The 24,037-nt window shown below is 55.3% G+C and overlaps 1 protein-coding gene across 1 annotated transcript; it reads right to left on the reverse strand.

The window, feature by feature from the left end:
* Window positions 1-1,486: 1,486 nt before the first annotated feature.
* LOXL1 (lysyl oxidase like 1) lies at window positions 1,487-8,881 on the reverse strand (the record flags this gene model as incomplete). The annotated part of the gene is made up of 6 exons (XM_084293429.1): window positions 1,487-1,606; window positions 1,718-1,813; window positions 1,908-2,064; window positions 2,382-2,519; window positions 3,181-3,289; window positions 7,774-8,881. 6 exons carry the CDS (start codon window positions 8,879-8,881, stop codon window positions 1,487-1,489), a joined length of 1,728 nt encoding a protein of 575 aa, XP_084149555.1.
* Window positions 8,882-24,037: the final 15,156 nt, after the last annotated feature.

Genomic DNA, 24,037 nt, shown 5'->3' on the forward strand with positions numbered 1-24,037 from the left:
CAAGGAGCTGAAGCAGTTCCTACCTGTGTGTGCTGAGATGCAAGGCTGGGGCTGAATGAAGGCCTGGAGCTGGAAACTCAGGGCCTGAATTGAAAACGTAGACCTGGAGCTCAACTGCAGGGCTTGAGCTGAAAATGAAGATCTGGGTGTAGATAAATCCTGGGGAGCAGGGTGAGATGAAAACGTTGCCCAGCTGGAGCTGCGCGAAGCTGGAGCACCTCTTACCTGGAGCAGCCCCTGTGGAGCTGAGCTGCAGGGCACGAGCTGTAAGGAGGCAGCGCTGAAAGGAGCCGGAGCATCAGGTGTGTGCAGTGCCTGGAGCTGGGGCAGGGCCAGAAACCCAGTGCTGGAGCTGAAATTAAACATCTGGGAACAAAAGGTGCTGAAAACGTAACAGGGGGTGAGGACATGGCACTGGGGGGGTGAGAATGGGATGTGGGGATGGGAAAGGGGCATGGGGATGGACCCAGTGGGGAGCAGCGGCCCCACTGCAGGCACTGCTGGGCACAGTCTCCACTCACCAGCTCCTGGCAACATGGGACAGGACAGGGCAGGGCCTCCTTGGCCCCAGGACCCCACACCCAAGGGACCCCTCGCCCACCCCACCCACTCAAAAGCACCCCCTGCCCAAACCACCCTCCCCAGCTCAGCTCCGCTGCTTGAAAGAGATTAAAAATAATAATAATAAAAAAGCCCAAAGCAACGGGTTTTTAATGGGTTCCATCTTTTTTTTTTTTTTTTGGTGTGAGTTTTTTTTTGCTTTTTTTTTTTTTTTTACAGCTGGTGAAAATAATAATAAAAAACCAGGCGTCCCGTTGTCCCGAGGGCTGTGTGGGCAGCCCGAATTTCAGGGGAAGCACCTCCAAATCTTTGCTGCTTTCATCCTACGGGGAGCGTGATGTTGCTGGAGACCCCCCAAAAAAAGGCAGAAAGGGTTCAATGACCCAGCTCGCTGTTGCTAAATGTGAGATCTACCGGCCCGGTAGCATCTCTCCCTTTATTCCAGCTAAAACTTGTCATCAGCTTCCATCAGAAAATGGAAAAACGACGCAGGTTAAGGAGAAGTTAAGTATCAAAATATTTCAGAGAGTCTCTCTCGCTTCCCTCGTGTCATGTGGAGTGGTTGGGGTGAGTTTTCTGGGGTGGTTTTGGGCTCGAGGAGCTGCTGGTGGTGGGGCTGGGGCAGGTGCCGTCCTTCAAGCCCCCTCGGCTCAAGATCTGCAGGGAGAAAGACAACGATTTGGGGCTGAAAAAGGTGAAGGGATTCCTTTGGAAAAATGCATATTGCAGCTGTTCCTGCTCCTAAATAACATGAAAATGGGGAAAATTCAATATAAACACCCAAGCAGGGTGACGGAGGAAAGCACTGACCCGCAACCCAACCCCTTGCCAAACCCATCCCAAAGTCATGACAATTAACCCCCCACCTCCTGACTCGTCCGTCCCCAGGGATGGACAGAGCCCAGACGGACAGACAGACAGCTCCTTACTGGGAGATCTTGCAGTTTGTTGTGGCGACGTAGCGGCCGGTGTAGTGGATGTTGCAGCGCACCACGTTGTTGGTGAAGTCCGACTCCAGGACGATGTATTTGGGGTTCACTTGGACCTAAGCGGTGGTGGAAAAACACCGTGCAAAAATGAGCAAAAGGGGAAGAAGAACCCCAACAAACGAGCCCACACATTGACAATTTTTGCTCCTAAAAAGTAAAAGCATCACCTTTAGGACGTAATTCCCTGGCTGCACGTCCGTGATATCGATCCACTGGCAGTCGATGTCGGCGTTGTAGGTGTCATAGCACCCTGGGCTCAAGCCCTGAGGGGAGGGAAATGAGTTTGAGGGGTAGGGAGATGGGTTTGGGGACCAGCCCCGAGGACCCCGACCAGTTGAGGAGCATCCCGAGCCCAACCTGGGTGTGGGAGGTGCAGGCGTAGCGCTTCAGGTTGCCGAAGTCGCAGGTGGTGTCCTCCAGGCAGAAGCTGGCCTTGTGGCCCTCGGCCACCTTCCTGCCCGTGGTGGCATCCAGCAGGTCGTAGTGGCTGAACTCGTCCATGCTGTGGTAGTGCCTGGGGGCGGGAGGCCATAAGGGTGGCTGTACCCCCCAAAAAATCCCCCCCAAATCGCCCTGTCCCCACCCCAGGTGTGAGTTTTGGGGGTGTGAGGGGCTCTTCAGCGACCCCATGCTTACACCAGCCCGTGGCCAAAGGGTGACACAACCATGGGGACTTCTGGAGCAAGGAGGCAAAGCCAGGTGACCCCCCCAAAAAAAAAAAAAAAAAAAAAAAGATCTCGGGGCTGCAAGCAGGTGAAATGAGCCACAAAACCATAGGGGAAGGAGAGGGGGTGCAGAAGTGGGGGGGCCAGGCGGGTGTCCCCAACTCACTGGTGGCAGCTGTGCCACTCCCAGCTGTGCCGGGGGCGGCTGGGCAGGAAATCGGCCGTGCCCTGGTTCTTCACCCGCTGCGGGAACCGCAGGAGCACCCGCACGTCGTAGTCGGTGGCCTCGGCCGTGTAGGCGGTGCTGGGGAAAGTGGAAGTTGGCGGTGGGGCCATGCCCTTCCCCTTCCCTCTCCTACACCCTTCATCCATCATCCTTCTTCCTCTGTCCTCCATGCTCCATCTTCCTCTTTCATCCTCTGTCCTTCTCCTCCATCCTCTATCCTTCACCCTTCACCCTCTGAACTTCATCTTCCATCCTTCACCCTCTGTCCTTCCTCCTTTGTCTTCCCTGTCCCTCCTTCATTCTTCATCCACCATCCTTCATTCTGTGTCCCCCACCCTTCTCCTTCATCCTTCTCCTCCATTCTCTACCCTTCATCCTTCACCCTCCATACTTCATCTTCCATCCTTCATCCCCCATCCTCCTCCTTCATCCTCCATCCTTTTTCCTCCCCTTCCCTTTCCTTCTTCATCCTTCATCCTCTATCCTCCATGCTCCATCTTCCTCTTTTATCCTCCATTCTCTACCCTCCTTCCTTCACCCTCCATCCTTCTGCATCCTCCATTCTCCATCCTTCACCCTCCATCCTTCATCTTCCATTCTTCACCCCATCCTCCTCCTTCACCCTCCATCCTTCCTTCTCCTCCCTCCCTCCTCCTCCTCCCTCCCCCACTTTACACCATTTCCAACCCGTGTCCCCCTCTCCCTCTCCACCCTGTCACCCCCAGGACCCCCAACCTACCTGGCCAGGCACTTCTCCTCGGCGGCGCAGCGCAGCGAGTAGAGGTGTGCCCGCTGCACGTAGGTGGACGCCTGCACGTAGTTGGGGTCGGGCACCAAGTCGGGGAGACCTGCGGGGGACACACGGCCTCCTGTGTGGTGCACACCCAAAACACCCACAGGTCCCAACAGCTTCACCAGCGTGCTGGCCCCAAAGGGTCGCCATATGGCCAGCAAGGGGATAAAGTGCAAGGACTGGGGGGGTTGATGGTCTCCGGGCATGCTGTGCCTCAGTTTCCCTCATTGCAACCTTGTGCAAAGCAAAGCCCTGTCCTGTGCTCTGTGCCCAAGGGTGTTGCACCTCTGCTTGGCCTCCTGTGAGCTGGCCAGCTCATCCTCATCCTCCATCCTCGTCATCCTCATCATCCTCCCCTCCATCCTCATCCTCACCATTCACGTCTCCATCTCCATCCTCATCTCAATCCCATCCTCACCCTCACCATTCCCATCTTCATCTCCATCCCCATCTCAATCTCATCCTTACCATTCCCATCTCCATCCCAATCCCATCCTCTTCATTCCCATCTTCATATCCATCCCCTTCCCCATTCCCATCTCCATCCCCATCCCCATCCCAATCCCATCCTCATCATTCCCATCTTCATATCCATCCCCTTCCCCACTCCCAACCCCATCCCCATCCCCATCCCCAGCACAAGAGCCAGTCCAGCTCCCCCCGTTGCACCAAGGATGTTTCCAGCATGTTGCATTTTTTCCTCCTGCCTTCCCCTTTACTTTATTTTGTTTTGTTTTATTTTATTATTTTGTTCCACGGGCAAGAAGAACAATGCCTCCTTGTTTCCCGGCCGGGCCTCCCCCGAGGGATCACGTCACTCGATTGGAGCTCGTTTCCTGCCCCGCTGCTTGGTCATCACTGCTGATGTAATGCCCAGGGGGGTCTGCGGGGCGAGGGGGAAGGCAGGAGGGCTGCAGGGACTTTTCCCCCTTAAAATCCCATAAAACAACACAGCAGACACAGAATGAGGCCCCCACCGAGCCGCGTTTTGGGGTGAGCACCTGAATTTAGTGCCCATCCTGCTGGTGAGATGTGGGGAGAAGAGTTTGTCCTCGTCCACAAAACAACACTTCCTCGGCCCTGGTGTTTATAATAAATTCTTGGACGCTCCCGGAGAAACCCGACTCCTTCACCAACGGGGACTTTGCCCCCCCACGCGATGCTCACCCCACCCGGCCCCGCTATTTTTGTAGGGTCGCCTTCCCAGCCCGCGTTTCAGCTCAGTCAGATGGGCCACCATACGAAGGTACCCCTGCCACCCTCCACGCCGAGCCCCCTGTGCCAAATCCTCCTCCTTTCCGCTGACCGAGCTCTTTTCCACCTCCTGCAAGCCCGGACCTGGCAGCCCCCCACCGCTGCCTCCAAAAAAAGGGACAACCACAGCAAGAAAATGTTTGTTTTTCCTCCTCCGCCCCCTTGCCTCTCAGCCTGCCCAGGGAGCTGCCAGAGAAGATTTCCTTCTCATGCACCGTGAAAATCACAATAACAGTGAGCCAGCCTGCTCCCCGCCACGCTGTTTGTGCAGGTGTGAGGGGCTGAGCCGAAAAAAAAATGCTTTTACAAGCCCAAATGCAGGGAGCAGGGCTGGCACCTTCCCCCTGCAAGGGGCGAGGCAGGTACTGACCTGGGAGAGGCGACCCAAAGGATGAAGGACCCCGAAAACCACCGCGACATCACCTCGGTTTGCCCATCTGTAAAACTGACGCAGCGAGGCTGCGATGGGCAGGATTATCAAGACAGTGGCAGCTTGGGGATGTTTTTTTTTTGTATTTCGGAGGGAAGCAGGGAGAAATGTGCCAGGTCCTGCTGTTTTTAAGTGACCCACGCACGCACACGGTGATCCAGGGAAAATAAAGCCCACCCGAGCCACGTGGAGGCAGGACCCGCTGCCCAAACCACACGGTGCTCGCCACATCCCGACCTGAGCATCCTCAGCGAGGAGCTCCCATCCCAAGCCCAACCCTGCCTTCAAGGAAAAAGAAGAAATAACATCAACACAGAGCAGCAAGCTGAAAAGCAAGAGGCGGTGCAAAAAAAAAAAAAATCAACCGAAAACGGGATTTTTCCCTCCTTTCTGTCTGAAAAGACAGCCAGATGTCTTGGCCAACTTGAGCTTCGCAGGAGCTGACTCACTGCTCTGCAATATTCGGCTTCGCCCAGAGACGGCTGCTTCTCGGGCTTGATTGTTTCCCACAGGTAGAAAAATCACGGCGTTAAGGAAGAGGCAAAAAGCAAACGTGCTTTTTCCAGTGGAAAAAAAAAAAAGTGTTGGAGTGAATCAGGAGAAAAAAGGAGGCGGAGGAGGAGGAGGAGAAGGAGGAGAAAAAAGGAGGAGGAAAAGGAGAAGGGTTGGGGTTGTTTTTATTTTAGAAAGTTCACATGTGCTTAGTACTGCAGGCTGACACGGATAGACGCAGACACCGCTGGCCTCCACTTCCCCAGCCCTCGGTGCTGGGCCAGGAGGAGGTGAGGTCAAACCCATAAAATTGGCGCTTTGTTCTACACCTCCTGCCCAAAACGGGGTCCTGAAGGGGGACGAGCTCCAGGAGGCGGGAGGCCTTGCATGCCCTCAGACCAATGTGGGAATTTTCCAGCCCTGGCACAGCCTCACTTTCTCCCGGAGCGGGAGGAACCGGTACCAGGTAGGGGTCAGGCCAAGGGACCCACTGGGGGAGGCCTCATCGAGGCTCGGAGGGGAGGTGGAGGTGGAGGTGGGTCCCTGGGGAGCGGGGAGGCTGCAGCCAGGAGCACGGGGTGGGAGAGCACCAACAGCGCCTTGCCACGGCACCAGTACCTGAGCCATGGAGCTCCAGGACACGGTCCTGGGTGGCTGGAGGCTCACTTTGGATGGATGGAGGCTCACTTTTGGATGGCTGGAGGCTCACTTTGGATGGATGGAGGCTCACTTTTGGATGGCTGGAGGCTCACTTTGGATGGCTGGAGGCTCACTTTGGATGGACGGCTGGAGGTTCACGGTTGGTTGGATGGAGGCTCACTTTTGGATGGCTGGAGGCTCACGCACGCCCTTACAACCCACCAGGTGGAAGCCGGGGGCGATCTAATTGCTTAATTAACCCCCCCAGGCAGCCCAGCCGGCGGCGAATGCCGCGCATTCCTCGTGGAGCCGGGCAGGATTACGCGTGTTTGAAGAGATTAGGGGCGTAATTAATGTTTGGCTCCGCTGCCAAAAGCCTCCTTCCCAATTAAGGAACCTGCCCAGGGTGGCTCTGCAGGTGACAAGGTGACCCCGAGGGGTGGCCCCGCTGTCCCTCCATGGCACAGCTAAGTCACCCCGAGGGCCCCAACACCATTTTGACCCTGACACCATCCCCGTCATGCCCTGGCCTCCAGCACCGGGGGCCAGAGGTCCCCTCTGCACAAACTCCATCCCAAAATCACTTTCCCACACTTCTCCTGTGAGACCTCCCGCTGACCCGGGCTGGCTGCTTGCGCTGTGCTCCCTCGCTTGCACGCAACGGGGCCGGGCTGTGGGGCTTTTCCCAGAAAGCAGGGACGGGGCCGGATGGGTTGTGGGGTCAGCCGGGTCGGAGGCTCCAGCCGAGGAGGGTTTCCCAGGGGACAGGCAGGGATCAGATCCCCCAGGCTGCTGCTCCTCGCGCCCTCCAGCCCTGCCTCAAATTTCAGCAACCCTCAGCCAAAAGCCACAGGATTGCACCGGTGTCGGGTCAGTGGGGCACGGAGCCACGGCAGCCCTGCTGTGACCTCTGCTGGGCGCCTCCCTTGAGGGACGGGGATGATGGAGCCGGGTGGGGGCATTGGGGTCCCAAGGGAGGCAGTACGGAGCCACACACAGAGCACACAGCATGCAGCCACCCCATGGAGGCAGGATGAGCGGGGACACAGCACAAACCCACCCCATAAACACTGTGCCCTCATCCCATGGCACACATCCACCCCACGGATGCAGGAGGAACTGGGACATGGCACACAACCACCCCATGAACACAGAAGGGCCCCTAACACAGCACACAACCACCCCACAAGCACAGTGCACCCCTATCCCATAGCACACATCTACCCCATGGATGCAGGAGGGCCTGGGACATGGCACAGAACCATCCCACAAGTGCATCATGCCAGCAATCCCATGGCACATATCCACCCCACGGATACAGGAGGGCCTGGGACATGGCACACAACCACCCCACAACCACATCACGTCGCTATCTCACGGCACACAACCGTGATGCAGGACGACCCGGGACAAGGCACACAACCACCCCACAAGTGTCACATCTCCTATCCCACAACACACAACCACCCCACGCTTGCAGGAGGACCCAGGACACAGCTGGCCTTCAGTGGGACCTGCCTCTGTCCCTTCACATCACCCCCACCCCACCCCAAAACACCCTCCCCAAACCACATTCCAGCATCCCCAGCCCCTCAACCCCCGTGTCAGCATCCCTTGGGGTGCATCCACCACCAGACCCCGATGCCACGAGCTTGGGGCCACCATCCCCAAGGGCGAGGGGGCACTGGGGGCACCGTCCCACCTCAGAGCCCCCCAAAACTCACCCCGTCCTCCTTGGCTGGGCCTGTAGACGCTCCCCACGCTGAGCCGCGCCTGGCTGTCGGGGACGGCTTGCGGCACCTCGGGGCTGCGGGCGGGCACGTAGGGCTCGGGGCGAGGGGGCACGTAGGGCTCGGGGCGGGGGGCCCCGTAGGGCTCCATCACCACCCCGAAAGGCGGCTGCGGCTCGTGGGGCTGGTACTGGCTCCCGTACGCCATCCCACCCGCCTGTGGCGAGCCGACGGGCGCTTGGAGGTTATCCGTGGAGGCCACGCCGCGTTGGTCGAGGCCGAAGGAGTCCGCGCCACCCTGCTCCGCGCCGGCCCCGGCGTCGTGGTACAAGCTGTGGGAGTACCTCCGGTCCAAGCCGTCGGCCGGTTGAGGGGCATAGGGCCGCTCGGGGTAGTAGCCCTGAGCTCGGTAGGGGCTCTGCTCCTCCCCGTAGTCCTCGTAGCGCGCTCGGGGCTGGAAGGGGTACACCACGCTGGCCCCCGCCGCCGCCGAGGCCACGGCCGCCCCGCCGGCACCCGTGGCGCGGTAGTAGGCGTACGCCTCGTCGTAGGATGCCCGTGGGGCCGCCTCGTAGGGCTCGAAGGGGGGCTGCGGGAAGGGCGGCTGGGGGTACAGCGGCTGCCCGAAGGCCGCGTAGGCGAAGGACGAGGAGGACGAGGACGAGGAGGAGGAAGAGGAGGAGGAGGAGGAGGAAGGCTGGCGCTGGCGTCCTGCCGGCCTCAAGCGCGGCGAGCCCACGCTGTCGCCCACCGGCCCGTCCCTCCAGTTGTCGGGCACCTGCCCGAAGCCGAAGGGGTGCCGAGTGTGGCCCCGCACCGTCTCGGAGCCCAAGCGGGGCGGTGGAGGCGCCTGCCTCCGACCCCCTCGGCCGGGAGCTTCGTCGGCCAGCAGCAGCCGGGCCCCCCCGGGCCTCTCTCCCCCCGGAGGCACGTACTCGGCGCCGGTGTTGAGCAGGCTGTACACCCGCCCGTTGTTCTCCCAGCGGATCAGCTGCCTCCAGGGCTCCCCGGCCCTCCCGACGGCATCCTGCCCCCCGGCCAGCAGCCACAAGCCGCAGCCCAGCGCTGCCCAAAGCCCCCACCAAACCCCCCGGCCCCCCATCGCCTCCCCCGCTACCGGCCCCCGGCCCCCGGGCGGCTGCTCCTGCCCATCCCCGCCCGGCCCGGCTCGGCTCGGCTCGGCTCGGCTCGCTGCGGGGCAGCCGGAGCTGGGGGGGCGGCCGCCGGCTGCCAGGCGCCTCCTCCGCCCCCGCCCCGCCGCCGGGGAGGGGGGATTTGGGGAGTGGGGGGGCCCCCGAGCAGCCCCCTCCGAGCTGGGAGCTGCGATCGGCTCGGTTGTGGGGAGAGGGGGCTTCAGGAAGGGTCTGGGGGCAGAGGCATGCCCCCTTCAATTAGCCTTTTCCACCCCCCCAAAAAAAAGTCCTCCCCTAAATAGTCCCCCCCTCCCCCCCCGAGTACCTCCCCGAATAACTCCTCCAAAATGTCCTCCCCCAAATACCTCCCCCAAGACATCCTCCCCCAAATACCTCCCCCAAGACGTCCTCCCCCAAGTACCACCCTCCAAAATATCCTCCCCCAAGTACCTCCCCCAAAAGATCTCCCTCCAAACGCCTCCCCTCAAAACGCCCCCCCACTACCTCCTCCCAAATATCTCCCTCCAAAATTCCCCCTCCCAAACACCCCCTCCCAAATAACCCCCTCAAAAAACCCCCCCAAATATCTCCTTCCAAACCACCTCCCCCAAATGCTCCCTCCCAATTCCCCCCCTCGAGATGCCCCTTCCCAATTGCCCCCCCATTCCCTCCCCAAATAGCCCCTTCCCACATATCAACCCCCCAAACACACCTCCAAAAATACCCCCCAAAACGTCTCCCCTTAAATACCTCCCCCAAACACCCCCAAAACATCCTCCTACCCAAACACCCCTCCCAAATATCCCCTCAAATACCCCCCAAAACATTCCCCAAACACCTCCCTCCAAATCCCCTCTCCCAAATGCCCCATTACCCCCCCAAACATCTCCCACCAAAATACCCCCAAGCACCCCCTCCCCAGTCTATAACCCCTCCCAACCTATAACCCCCCCAAATAATCCCAGAATTTCGGGATTGTTTCCAATCAGGATCAAAACAACAGCAAACAAAAACAGTGTGGTTTTGTTTCTATCACCCTCCGGATATTTTGGGTAAAAACCTCCCCCGGACATCAGCGTTATACAAAAACACCACAAAACGGCCCCAAAAGAGGTGTGGGGGATATAACACGACCCCATTTTCTGCAGGGACCCAACCGCAGGCCTGATGCCGGGGTGAAGGGCAGACCCCGAGCTTTGGGCTCTCAGCTTCCAGCTGCACCAAAAAGGGGAACTTTTCCCCCAGAATTCCCCAACTGTGGCATTTTGGAGACTTTCCTGGATTCTTGCCTCACCCCTGCTTGGGGAAACCGAGGCGGGATCCCGGCTGGTTTCCCTGCTGCTTTAGGTCCCGGCTGTAGGGCCGCGCGTTTCCACGTGGAGATTTTTTTCCTTTTTCCCTTTTTCCCCTCCTTTCCGTGCCCAGAACCCGGGAGCCGAGGCCAGCACGGGGACGGATGGGGACAGTCACCCAAGGGGAGGCTACCCCAGTGCTGGAGGGACCGAAGCGACCCCCAGACCCCCTCCCCGGCCCCATGTCCCCCCCATTTCTTTTCTTCTCCCTTTTCCCTGCCGCGCTCCTCCCTTCTCCCGCAGGGACTGGAAATGCCGGAGTTGATGCAATAGGCAGCGGCGCTCTCCAGGAAGGAAAAGCCTGGCCCGGCCTCCCAGCCCTGCTTGGGGACAGGGACATGCGGGTTACCCCCCCTTGGCTGTCCCCCAGCACCCCAATATCCCCCTGCCCCACTTTTGGGTTCTCGCTGCCCCCTCCTCAAACCCCCCAAACCCTTAGGACATCGCTGCAGCAGTGGGGACTTTGGTCCCCGTCCCCCTTCTCCAGGGCCGCAGGATCCCACCCCATGTCCCCGAGGGGGCTCGATGTCCCCTGAGGGCTCAGGGGGTGGCCCCACATCTGTCCCAAAAACTAGGGGGTGGCCCCACATCTGTCCCAAAAACTAGGGGGTGGCACACGGCAGCGGGGCGAGGGGGCAGCACCCACTAGATGGTGCCAGCAGCCCACGCTTGGGTGGCAGCGCTGGGGACAGCCACCTCCTGGCGCCCCACTGAAACCCCATGGGAAGCCACCCCTGGGGTGACAAGTCCCCAAATCCCATACCCCGGTGGTCCCGGCCAGGAGGGGATGGATGTCCCTCGGCGCAGGGGGGGGACGGAGCGGTGCTGGGGGACACCCGGGGTCATCTCGCCCACTGATGGGGCAGCAGGACCGGGAGCTTTGGCTTCAAAGGGAGCAATGAAACGCAGAAATTGTCCAAGAAATCAGAACAAAGTAGCCCTTGGGAATTATATTTTGGGGTATGTTTTTATTCTGGGGGCTTGCAGCAGGGAGCAGCATCCCGAGCATCACATCTTCCCATGAGAAACCCTCTCTCACCCCCTTTAGGTACCCCCAAATAACAAACCGACTCCTCCCCACCTCCCCACAGCTCCCAGCACCACTTAGCTTGGTGTTTGCCATGAGCACGTCACTTCTTAATTTTTAATTAAGAAAAAAATTAATTTAACTCACTTAAATTTCTGCTGCCCTTTGAGACCGGGACCACCTGGCTGTGAGCAAAGCCCACCGAGGGACCAAGCCCACCCCAATAACCACCCCACCACCTTCCAGCCGTGGGTGAAACCGGATGAAAAGGGACATCTGTTTAATCAGAAAATGGTGTTTTCCCCAAAAAACACTGAGTTTTAATGCACGGTTCGGGGGCAGGTGGCAGCCCTGGCGTGGAGCTCGCTGTCCCAGCGTGGATGGGGTGCAGGAACCAGGGCTGGGCACAGAACATCTCGGGCAATAACCCTGCTCCTCCTCCCCCCAGCTGGGAACTGGGGGCACCCCAGTATCCCCAGTATCCCCTGCGGTGCCACCAGTGCCTGCTCACCCCTAAGAGCTGGGTCACCCTGCCCAGTATCCAGCTCAAACCGGGGCTGGGGGAGGAAGAGCACCAGTGGGAATTAAAAGCACTTGGGGTCCCCCCTCCAACCCTGATTTATTCCATAATCAGGGCGCGATCCTGACCCCGTGCCTCAGTTTCCCCACGGTGGGAAGCCCCGAAGGCAGCAGGCTGGAGGAGGACAACCCAACCCCTCCACGCCCCCACTTTTCCCCCAGACAATGCAGGAGGAAAGCCCCAACCCCCCCAGGCAGTGCCAAGCATCTCGCCCTCGCCTCCCTAGCAAGGAAAACTCACAGCGCCCGAGCGTGGTGGCTGCTTGCTCCGGAGTGGTAGGTGTATAAATATACGGTGAATAAAATGAATAGTTTTGTTTGTTCTGCTCTTATCTAATTTAATAGCTTCTGGGTGAGCAATTACTCGCTGTAACAAGAGCAAATAAGCAGCATTAGGGTAATTGGCTGAGCGGTGCTGTGCTTTATGCTACATAATGCGGCGGGAGGACCTCAGCACTTACTCTTAAAAGGAGCCTTTTTGCTCGGGTCAAAATAAACAGACACCCGTCGGAAAGGGAGGTGGCTGGCCCCGGCATCGCTGGGGTGAAAAGAGGAGGAAAAATTCAGGAAGGCAGGAAAAATTGAGGAGGAATTGGAAAACTGGTGGCTAGAAGGTGGCCAGCGGTGGTTGGAGAGGGGTCATGTTTTCTTCCCGTGTCTTCCAGGGGGGTGAGCACACAACAAATCCAAGCGTGGAACCTCCGAGCCCTTCTGAAAGCCTCCCAGTAGCTCCCAGTGCTTCCAGTTGGCCTTGGAGGCAGGGGCTGGGGAGAATGCGGGTGCTTGTCCCAGCCATGCCTGGGTTTGGGGCCATCTCAATGGGATTGCATCGTCCCAGGGGCATCTCCCAGGGCTTCCATCCCTCCTACTGAAACCACCGTGATGCCGAGCTGTGGTCCAACTCTGGGCCTCATTTTTCACCTCCCCAAGTCCTCACCTTTTCTGACACTTTTCTGACGTCAAAGCACAGGAGGACCAAGGATGCTCTCCTCAGAGAGGAGGACGTGGAGCACCCTTATCCACACGACTGGTTGGCCCTAAAACCTCCATCACCTTCCAGCAGCACCCTGAGGTGATGTCCATCTCTGTTTTATAGTGGGGAGAGAGAAAAATGCTTCCTCACAGCAAGCTGGTGCCTCATGCACAATCACATCCCCTTCACTGGGAGCAAGACAGGGACCCCCAAAAAGCTGCAACCCCCCCCCCAGAGCAATGGCACCCCACAAAGAGGCCTCCTGAAACCATTTCCAGGGGTTAGCTCCCAGCTGGCACAAGGCTGATTATCGCTGTGCTGCCCCTTATCCCACAAAAGCTGCCTCACGCCAGGAATCCACACACCCGCCCGTGCCACGGCACCTAAACCCCACCGAGAATAGCATCGAGCCCAAATCGGATCGCCCTCGTTGACTTAACCTCGCTAATCCTACAGGGAAAATAAACCCACGAGGTCGGGGAATTTCTGGTGCAAGCGCAAATCCGGCTTCGTTTTGCTAAAAGCCACGTCTGCCTCTGGATCTGCAGGTTTTGGGGGTTGAAAGGGAGGCAGGAGGATGGGGTGGGACAAACGTGTGGCTCCTGGATATGCTGAGGTCCCAAGCTGAGGCTCGCCTGCCCCTTCTCAGCATTGCACGGGGACCCCGAGCAGCTGGGGAGGCTCCTGCATGCTCCCCCCTCACCAGCATCCTGCGGGGGAACAACAGAAAAATAAAATAACAAGCCCCGCTGCATGCACCGTGCTTTGAAATGGAAAGGAAGGAGTAGGAGGGGAAGCAGAGCAGCGGCGCTCGGGAAGCATAATCTTGTTAAAAATCTCAGCAGGGACGTGGCGTAATTAATACTAACAAATCCCTTTCAGAACAATCCCTCGGTTGGCTGTGCCTAAGTCAGGAGCCCGGCGGGTACCTCCAAGGCACCACCGAAAAATGCAGCTGCTTTCAAGGGAGAAGGGATTTGGGCAAGTTAGGGCACAAAAAGGGTGCCGGGGCTTTTTTGTGCTCTGTGCTTGCTCAGGAATAAAGGGAAACCACATTCAGGCCTGGGCTGAGAGAAAGAATGGGAAGGGGATGCTCAGGACAGAGTGGCTCCTCTGGAGCAATTGCATTTAGGAAAGCAAGGCTGAGTTCCCGAGGATACAACGGGACAAATGTGTGCCTTAAGATGGAGAGGGACATCCATCATCTGTCACCAAGCCGTGCCACACACGATGTCCTAGGCTGATAAAACAACAGCAAAACAGCCTGAACTCTGCCCTCGGCCAGCTCTTCCTTGCTCTTAGTAGCAAAACCCAGGGGGTTTTGTGGCAAGGGGACAATGCGCTCTCACCCTGTATTAATATCCAGGGGCCACTCCAAAACTCAGCAGGACCTTGAACATATTGGCAGGTTTTTGGGTCCGCCTGCCAGCATGGGCGAGGTCCCCAGGGAGTGGGCAGCTCAGCAGGGAGTGGGGCTGGGGCAGGAGCTGCAAGGATCTGCTGGCAGGGCAAGGGACCGGCCAGAAGGGATGCAGGGTGCTCGGGGTGCTCGGTGGCAGGGACATTCATGAACACTCACCTCCAGATGTCATCCAAGGATTTGGACACTCACTGGAAGGAGAGGCAGAACCAGGGGGCAGCGAGTCACTTCCCCACCTTCCGCTTCTGAAAGGTGAGAAAAGCAAACCCTGGTCAGAGACAAAGATTTTAAGGGCAGAAAGGGGGATTTGTGAGTGGCAGGGCAGGGATTGTGTTGCCAGGTTGGGTTTTGTGGGTCTGTTCTTGTTCAGGCTGCAAAACATACTTTTAAAAGTCCACTTTTTGGAGAAGTTGAGCTCCAGCACAGCACAGATCTGCTGCCTTGTGCTGAGCAGAGCTGGGGAAACTGGGACAGCTCTGCTGGCCGGGCCCAGCTCTGGTGGGATGGGAGGTGAAAAGCAGTTAAAGCCAGAAGAGAGGGGGCATTTTCCATGTACAAAGAGTTTTAGCTCTGAAAAACATGCGTAAACTCCTAAAAGCTCCTCTAACCAGATCAGTTTGTGTCCTGGAAAAGAATAAGGGAGTAAGGAGATGCAGCTGGCTGAAGGCATGGCGTTCTTCTAAGGTCTTCTGCAGCTGGACGCAGCCCCTTTCATTTCCAAGGCAGCACCTCATTTCTAAAGCAGCCACTTCGAGAAAAGCAAGCCCTACCTTCCTGCCTGGGCTGGGCTGATTTATGCAGGTTACATTGATTTGTAACATAAATTTTGCAGTATCATTTAATATTCCTTTTGTTGTACAACTTGGAGCAGCCTAAATGGGAATCTGAATATAATCATGCTATTCACTGAAGTAAGCTCCTTTCATCCACAAAAAAAAAAAAAAAAAAAAAAAAAAAAGGCCTGGAGGTGCTCTCCCGACTCCCAGCTTCTCTCTAATGACATCTCTATCTCCTGCCTTTCTATATATAATTTCCTCACTCTGGGTCACTCGACCCATGGCTGCAACGCTGTGGGCTCCAGGCGATGCTGTAGCAGGTAGAGTGCGAACAACGTGGCAGCTCTGGATGAAAAAGGAGGAAGAAAACCAGCTGTGGATGAGAAAAGAGGGAGAAAACCAGCTCAGGATGAGGAAAGAGGGATAAAACTGCCACAAATTGGAGCAGCTGGGGGGATGTAGGCACTCAGGGACCTTGCATCTTGTCCCTTTGATCCCCAGGTGGGAGGACACCCATGGCCCCGGGTCACCTCGTCCCCAGCCTGGCACAGCCCCTGTGTCCCCAGCAGCAAGCCCTGGCCCCCCCAGGTGCTTCCCAAGCACCGTTTTTAGGGCCAGGCAGGGACATTCCTCCCTCCCCAGCCAACAAGGGGGAAGCAGACTGTTTTCGCAGCTCCCTGCAAGTGTGACAGGGTGTCTGGGCTCGTCTCGGAGCTCGCCCGGCTGCTTTCATGGGAAGGAAAAGCTGTTTTTAGAGGGGAGAAAAAAAAAAAAAGAGTGTTTCACCATAAAATCAATTCTTCCTCACCGGGCAAAGCTGACTAATTTGTAAACTGTGAGAAAAGAATAAGGGAAAAAGGCAGCAAGCAAGAGATGCTAAATGAGGATAAGCGTAGAGCAGAGGGATGGCATTCCACCAAGAACTTTTTTTTTGTTTTTTCCCCAGAAAAATAAGGGGGGAGCAAAGTCTCAGAGGTGTCAGCTCCTACGGACCCCACAGACCACCTCCTTCAGTGGGAAAACCGAGCCCTGAGCCAACTTTTCCTACTGGATTCCTGCCCAGGAGGGTTTTCCTAGAAGGTTTTGCCCCCGAGACGCTCAGTCCCTACAAAGCACCAAAGCCAGCTCCTGAGCATCCGATGGGGTCTGAGAGCTTCAGGTCCTCCATCCCCAACCCCAAAAGGCTTTGGACAGCAGAACCTCGAGGACTTTTTGGGGTTTGTCATCTCCTGGGCTTGCTGATGACCTATTTATGCTGGCTTTGGTAGATCTCAGCCTATATCCCGTGCATAATGTGATTACAAGGCTGTGTAATTGCTTCATAATTGTCCTTCTTCCTGAGGCTGGCGCACCCTGGGGTTCCAGCCTCTCAATCTTAATTAAAAGTATAAATCTTGGTCTTGATCATCATTTCAGAGATGTGTGTGTGTGTGGGGGGAAGTGTCCCAGCACAAAACCAGCCTCTGGGACGGACAGGGGACATTTCCCATTTTTTTTCCCCAGTTTTCCCACTGGGGAAACCAGCCTGCAGAAGGAGCTGGGAGGTGCCACTGCCTCCTCGTTAGGGGTCTAATTGGGGAGCATTGGAAGCAGCGGTTCAGCCCCCCAGATCCTTTAGCAGAGTGAAGCCTCGGGAAGAGAGAGCCACACACCTGATGCACCCAGCATTTCTGAGCAGATGGGGATCTGGAAAGGGAAGGGAAAGGGGGATCTGGGGCTGGAGCAGGACTTGGGGGCATGGAAGGACTCTGTGACACCTCCGTGAGCTCCTGGACACAGAGGCTGACACCTGCTAGTTACATCCTCAGCGACATCACCACTCCCAAATGAACGTTCAGTGAAATATAATTTCCGTTTTCCAGTTACTTAACGTAGGAAGGAGAGGCTCCAGAGCTCACCACGCCACTCCCCCTGTATCCATCACACCCGGGCACCCCAAGACTACCCAGAGAGGTGACACTGCCTGTTATGCAAGGATGTGCCTCAATTCCCCAGACCTCTGGAAGTGATGTGGAAGCCTCACCTGGCATGGGACTGTGGGATGGCAAAAGGGGACAAAAAAAAAGCTGCCAGCAACCCCAACCGGCTCTCCCACCACCCAGGCACCCCACGGGTGGACCTGGGATGCCTCATCCTCAGCATTCAGAAGAGACCAGCACTCCCTGGGTGCTTGGGGAAAAGGGCTGATTCGGGGACATTTTACTGTTGGTTAAGCTTTTTCCTCCTTTTGTCTAATTCTGCACACCACTAGCACAACGGAGCTGAATTATGGCTGTGCAAACAAGCCTTGTCTTTGTTTTAAAGCTTCTCTCATCTCCTGGCTCCTGGTTCTCACGAGGCAAGGAAGAAAAATCACTCCCTGCTGCCCAGGCTTTTACGGACCTCTGTCACAGCCCCATCCATCATCCCTCCCCTGTACTGATGAGCAGCAGGTATTTAAGCTTTCCCCATACTGATCTTCTGTTCCACCCCTCTGATCTCCCTCGACTCCCCCTAAATTATCCCCCAGGGAGCTCTGATGTCTCAATGCAGCACTTGGAAGCCACGAGGAAGGTGCAGACAACATGCTATGTCTGGCTGAAGCCTCTGAAGGTGAGGTTTTGGTTATTTCCACATCTTTAAGCACCTCACGCCCACCTGGGACCAGTCTTTCAGGCCTGTGATCCGGGAGCCTGACTTGTTAAAATCGCACGTCTTGGATCACCAGGCAACCCGTGAGTGCTCTCCGCAGTGAGCTCGGCTCAGCTGTCACGCTCTCCTGTCCCCCGGCTCCCCAAAACCACGAAAAAGCCAGAGAAAAACCTCCATGCAAAATTCATGGGGGAATTCCGAGGAGTTCTTGTCTCCTGCTCGTGTGAGTCAAGGTTGGACCCGTGAAAATGAGAGAGGGGAAAAAGGAGGTGAGTTCTTCAATAAAGCTAAGCAATATGGTTTTAAAAGAGGCTGAAGGCAGGATGCTTTGAGAGGCAGGGAAGGACGTGGGGATGGAGAAGCCCCCCTTTGCCCAAATACCTTTTTAGCCTCTCCGATAGCATCTTCCCATGACCCATCCATCTTTTATGGATGGAGGGCTGCAAACACTCCCTTCCTGCTCCCAGTTTTGCTCTTAAAAACTGTTCCATCAAGGAGATCTATGGAGGGCTCGGCTCCCAGCTGACAAGCTATCTGTTTGAGGTTGATGTGCCAGAGAACATTCGCTACGACTTATTAATGGGAAACTGTCGAAGGAAGCAATCCTACGGGCAGCCACCACCCAAACACGTCTCCCTTATCAATTAATGCTCCCCATCAGGTTGAAACAACGTTTTAACTCCTTGCTTCGGTGCCCAAGGACCCCAGGAAGGGGTAGGATGGAGACATGGAGACCCACCTCACCTGCCAGGTCTCCAACAGTGATGGTGAGGAGGAGCACGCAGGAGACGTGACTCCAGCACGGACCAGGTGGCAGGGACGCACCTCTCAGGGAGGAGAAGAGCAGCCAAGTTTAAATGAAGCACGCTGAAGCCACTTCTGTTACATGCTGACAGCTCAGAACATTTTAATCCTCTCTGCAAAGATCCCCAAAGGCAGAGAGGGGGCCACTAATGGATGCTCTGGGTTTGGGGTAAGAAGGGCTGCAGGCAGGTAGGGTTTCTGCTCTTCCCGAGCAGTCGCCCAGAGAAAATTCCTCCCTCCCACACTGGCTTCATTCAAGCCAGGAAAATAAAGCAAATGAAATAAAAGCAACCCTCCCAAACCACATCAGCTAGGAAATTTAGGTGATCGCGTTCGCGTACGTGTGCCCCGGGCGATGTTTTACTCCCGGCACGCTACGAAATGGAGCATGACCTTGCCTCCTTGAAATCAAAGATTTATCCACGAGTGCTTACACAGCTCATTGAAACAGGAGAGGAGCAGAGCCGAGAGAATGGACAATCAAGCCATAGCTGTTTTCTCTCCTGAACGCACGTGAAAATAGATGCAGCTTTTCCAGCCAGGCGCTGACACATCCGATGTGACCGATGCCAGGGCTTTTTCTGGCTTAAGGTTCCCAACGTTGGGGTTTTCCGAGCAGACAAAAGCCCTGCTTGTCTGATAAACACCCATGCAGCTCGTGTTTAACTTGACAAGGGGACAAACTGACAAAAGCCGTGAAACAAGAGACTAAAAATGGATATTGAGTGTGAGGAGGTGTTCTTGGGATGAGGGATGGGAAAGCCTGGGACTGCTGAGCCCGAGGGGCTGAAGGTGACACGAGGCACCCAGTGCTGCTCCCTCCGCCCACCAGATGGTCCAAATGCCCCATTTCACACCTCAGAGCAGCTGGCAGACGTGCTGGGGTGCTGAGCCAGCAGCTTTTTGGCTCCCATCCTGAGCCAGCACCACACCTCCACCAGCGTTCAGCACCTCTCCTGGCCAAGGGAGGCAGTGTGATGCTTTTATAGGTGGGACGTCATTTTTGGTATCGCTCCATCTGCTCATGGTATTACTTCCTTTTTTATAGGGTCAATAAATTGTTCAAAAAGCACTTTTATCGAACCATTTCCTAATGAGCAACTGCGCCAATTGGCTTTTTGGACAAAGTCAAGGTAATATTGACTGTTTATGTCAGGGCAGTAAAAAGCAAATTAATGTTAACCCTGCAAAGTTCAGGGGTCCTCACCTGCCTGGAAACACTTTAGATCGATTCTTTCAACATCCCTCAAATCCCAGCATAAACACAGTACCCTGAATTACTTGAGGCTGCACACCAGTACCTCTTACAGAGCCCAGGCTTGGGTTTCATTGGGAAATGTTCCCAGTTTTTACTGGCAAATATAGAATTGGGATTTTTATTGGGAAATAGGTAAGCTCATCTTAGTGTTTGTTGTGAAGTAGGCTCCCCATCCATTGGCAAAAAGTCTCTTTGGCCCTACAGACAGGCTGGATATTGTGTTGGGCATCCCCAAGGAGATAACTACAGGGAAAAGGGACCAGTGCTGGGTCGTGCCCAGAGGTAATGTGGGAAGCAAGCAGACCTGGAGGAGAGCCACCACGTTTCACATGGACCAAAATGCAGTCAGACACAGACACGGACCAACAAACAGCAGGACTGGGTGGAAAAGGGGAATCAGAGATACAAGAGGCTTTTCAAACCCATTGCCTCACCTCGCATCGCCGCCAGCAGACAGCCCAGCTGGCACCGCGGGCAGCAGCGGGGCTGGGAGAGGATGCTCCAGTCCAGAAATGCAGCCAGGGTCTAGGAAAAGACAAGAACAACTGCCCTCAGCGTGGTTTATGAGCAAAAAAATAGCCACCCATTGTAATTAAATCATTGGCAGGTTACCCACCGGCATTGTCCCTTTGGAGGCTTCAGTCATTTAAAATCAGGTTTATTTGGGGTGAGCTGGAAAATTATGGGGGCCAAAGAGGCAGACCATGCTGAGATCACCTATACTGTTGTTTGCTCCGAGTGAATTACTCTGGTTTAAATGCAGACATGAGGTTATACCCAGGACAGATTTCCTAGATAAATAAGCCACTAGCCTTTTATACTTGTAACCAGGCAACATGCAGACATGTGGGCGTAGGATGCCAATGAATGTTTATATTGGGTATCGTAACCTTTATTTACTGCTGGACTGGTGTTATTCTCTCATTCTGAAAAAGAAAAGAAGGTTTATTGCCAAGCTGAGTGGGTGCAGACTCAAGCCTTGTAACCAAACCCCATAGGAAAAAGAGCCATCAGATCCCCATCCCGCCACACCAAGGTGGCCCCTGGTGCAGCTCTTTGGCACGGGGAGCATCTCCTTAAGCATTTAACATGCTCAATCACAGAATCACAGAATTGTAGAGGTTGGAAGGGACCTCAAGAAATCATTGGGTCCAACCTCCTTGCCAAAGCAGGTTCCCTAGAGCAGGTTGCCCAGGTAGGCATCCAGACGGGCTTTAGATATCTCCAGGTTTCCCTTGTGCTTTGTGCTCCTTTTCTCTTCCATAATGCCTAATCACTTGGCACTGTGGGAAGTACTGGAAAAAAAAAGGGAAATAGGAGTTTTCACCCAAAAATGCTGCCAACGCCAGCTGAGCTCTCTGGCAGCTCCCGTCTGTGAGCGTGTCCCACAGGGCAGCAGATTTGGGTTTCCCCTTGGGTGCAGTGAAGCCTGGTTCGATGAGCAGATGCATTTTCAGTGATTTTGGTCAGCCAGCTGGGTGGGGGAGTCATCCAAAAAATACATCACTGGCCCTGGTATAGCCAGATCACAGCACCGTGATGGGGACACTGCTCTTATTGAGCCCCCCGCAGCATTACATCGGGGATGAGCCCCAAACCCTGCTACCATCCACTTTGCCCCCATCTAGGATCCCTCACCCATTTAATTCCCACAGATGGGTACAGCAGGATGGTACACAAGGTGGTTTAGCAGAGCAATTTGGGAGGGCTTATGCTTTTTTTAAATTTTTTTTTTTTTTTTTTTTTTTTTTTTTTTTTTTTTAGGAAAACGCCCTCAAAAGAAGCTCCTGATGGAGAAAACAAGCCAGGCACAGACTTTAGGCATCTCCTGGCCACCCCACAGCAGCACCCATGTCCAGGGGAAAGGTGCTCCTCTTTTTTCCTCTTTTTTTTTCCTCTTTTCTCCCTGAGACAGGGCAGGTGGGGAGGCAGGGACCAGAAACCCGTCCCTGCTGGGTTATCCCTGGGTAACTCATGGCATCGTCCCAGGATGGAGCAGCACAGTGAAACCTCCTGCCACAGGTGGGAACCTCCCTGCTGCTGGCATTGCCCCTGCTGCCCCCGCACCTCCTTCTCTCCACCCCTTCCTATCTAATTAATTGGAGTAAGCTCAGCTTGAAATAATTGCTGCTGTGGTGCTGGGAGGGACCCTGAGACACCAAACAGGCTCCCTGAATCAGAGAAAGGAAGCTTACAAAACACGATGTGTGGTGCTAAATTGCCTTCTTTAGGTCTCAGAGTGAAAGAACAACATGTTGTTGCCAAAACAGCTCTCTGGAGAAGGCATCCTCTACCCCAAAATAAAGCACATCTCACAGTTTAGCCCCACTTTTATGTCCCGTAGGAAATCCCAAATGTTTGGTGGGTTTTATTGCAACCTGGACCATGAAGACAAAATTGTGCAATGTCTCCAGGGAGGAGAAGTTTAAGGAAGGCTTCGATGCAAAACCCAAATGCTTCAGTCCCGCCCTGCCAGCTTGTTTCCCTTCAATAAGTACAACGTGCCATTTGGCTAATGTTTAAGCAGGGTAATGTAAGATATAATGCAAGCCTATACGTAAGTGAGACAGCAGAGAAGTCAGGATGAATGCAGAGTGATAACATCTAAATGAAAAGTTTTGATGATCACAATGAAATGAGATTGAAAAGATTCATTATAACACTTCTGCTGTAATGGTAGCGGGAATTTTTTATTTTTTATTTTTGGTATTAGTATGCTTCTAGCAAATTTTGCAGTTAAATAAAACTGCACGTTTCGCAAGAAATCTCCTGCAGCAGCAACAACACAGAGGCTCTCCTGGTAATGTTTTCCTTTGGGAGATTTCCTGCGCATCCCGAATTAAATCTGGAAGAGGACGCACAGAGAAGCCCTGCCTCTGCAGGGACTCCCTGTCCCCAGAGCCACCCGAGCGCAGGGAGGAGTTATTTTCTGCCAGCTCGGTGTGTTGAACTGGCTCAGCCACGCACCAGAAAAGCACAAGCAGCAGTGACACAGCAGCGAAGGGGCCAGAGAGAAGGGAAGGAAATAAATCCATTAAATTCATCCATCCCGTGCAGGCACAGCACAGCTCGCCTCTGGCCACCACGCTGTCCCCACCGTGTCACGGTTTGCTCAAGCTCCAAGGGCACGGAGGGAAAGGGGGAAAGGAAAAGCCTGAGAAATCCCCGATGCATTTATTAAAGATCATTTTGGTCATGGCAGAGAATTGCTGGCAGCTCCAGCCCCACCGTCTGAGCAGCTGCCGTGTGGCCTCCAACCCTTCCTGCTGGAAGCCAGCCTGGAAATCATCTGGCCCGAGTACAAGAGCCGAACCCGAAGGACGGGGGGATTTGTTCCTTGAAATCAAACCCAGTTAATATCCTGCCCCGGGGGAAGCAGAGATCTCTGCCTGAGCACAAAAGCAAATAATGAAGGAAAGCAGCAGCAGCAGCATCTGCCCTGGACATCGTGCACACCGAGGCAGGGGGGTCTGTGGGCAGGGTGAGGATGCGGCAGTGGAGGAATGGGATTAAAATTAAAATCAGGATGCCCAGTGCAGTTGCTCTGCTCTCTCCCCTCCACTCGGCTAAAACCCAATTTTGAAGTCCTGCCTTGCCCAGGAGCATTTTCCTCTCCTTCACAAGCTGCAAAGGCGCTCGTGATCTGTGAGCATCTCCCCCTGCTTTCCTTCCCAGCAGCTTGCTTCCCTGTCTGGCAGCCTCTGTGCTTCCAGCCCAGCTCCTTTTCCTCTCCCCCTCGCCCACGGAGCCAAAGGAGAGCTGCATGTGGATGGCAGCTCAGCTCCTCTTTTACACACATCAGGTTAGAGATCCTCCAGGACTTTTTCTCCATTTTTTTTCTCTCTCTCTCTTGTTTTTTGAGCTTTCTCCCCTCCTGTTAGCTCATTTTAGCCCCAGCATGCTGGATACATGCACCTTGCTGATGCTTGGAGAAGATGAATCCCTCTGGGTACTACATAAATGGGGAATCCTTTTCATTTCTCAGAGGAGCACGTATGTTCAAGCTTCAATATGCTCTTTTTGGTGAGATAGTCTCTTTTGAGGAGACCACATCCCATTCTCCAAGGTCTGGGTGAACCCCAGCATTGACCAGGTCCTTTGGTCCTTTGCTGCATCCCAACCCCAAGATGTACCCAGGTCAGACCCACCTCACACAGAGGGTTTGATAAGGAGGCAGACTTGGATGGCTCAAACCCTAAAGGTTTGAGGGCTTTTGAGCTTTGGGGCTCAAACCCTAAAGGTCCCAAAATTTGGAGCAAGGTGTCCCTTGGGGAAGTTTGGGCTGAAGACAAGGGATTGCTCCTC

This window comes from Netta rufina (genome assembly GCF_964035555.1).
Source record: "Netta rufina genome assembly, chromosome: 11".
Lineage (NCBI taxonomy): Eukaryota > Metazoa > Chordata > Aves > Anseriformes > Anatidae > Netta > Netta rufina.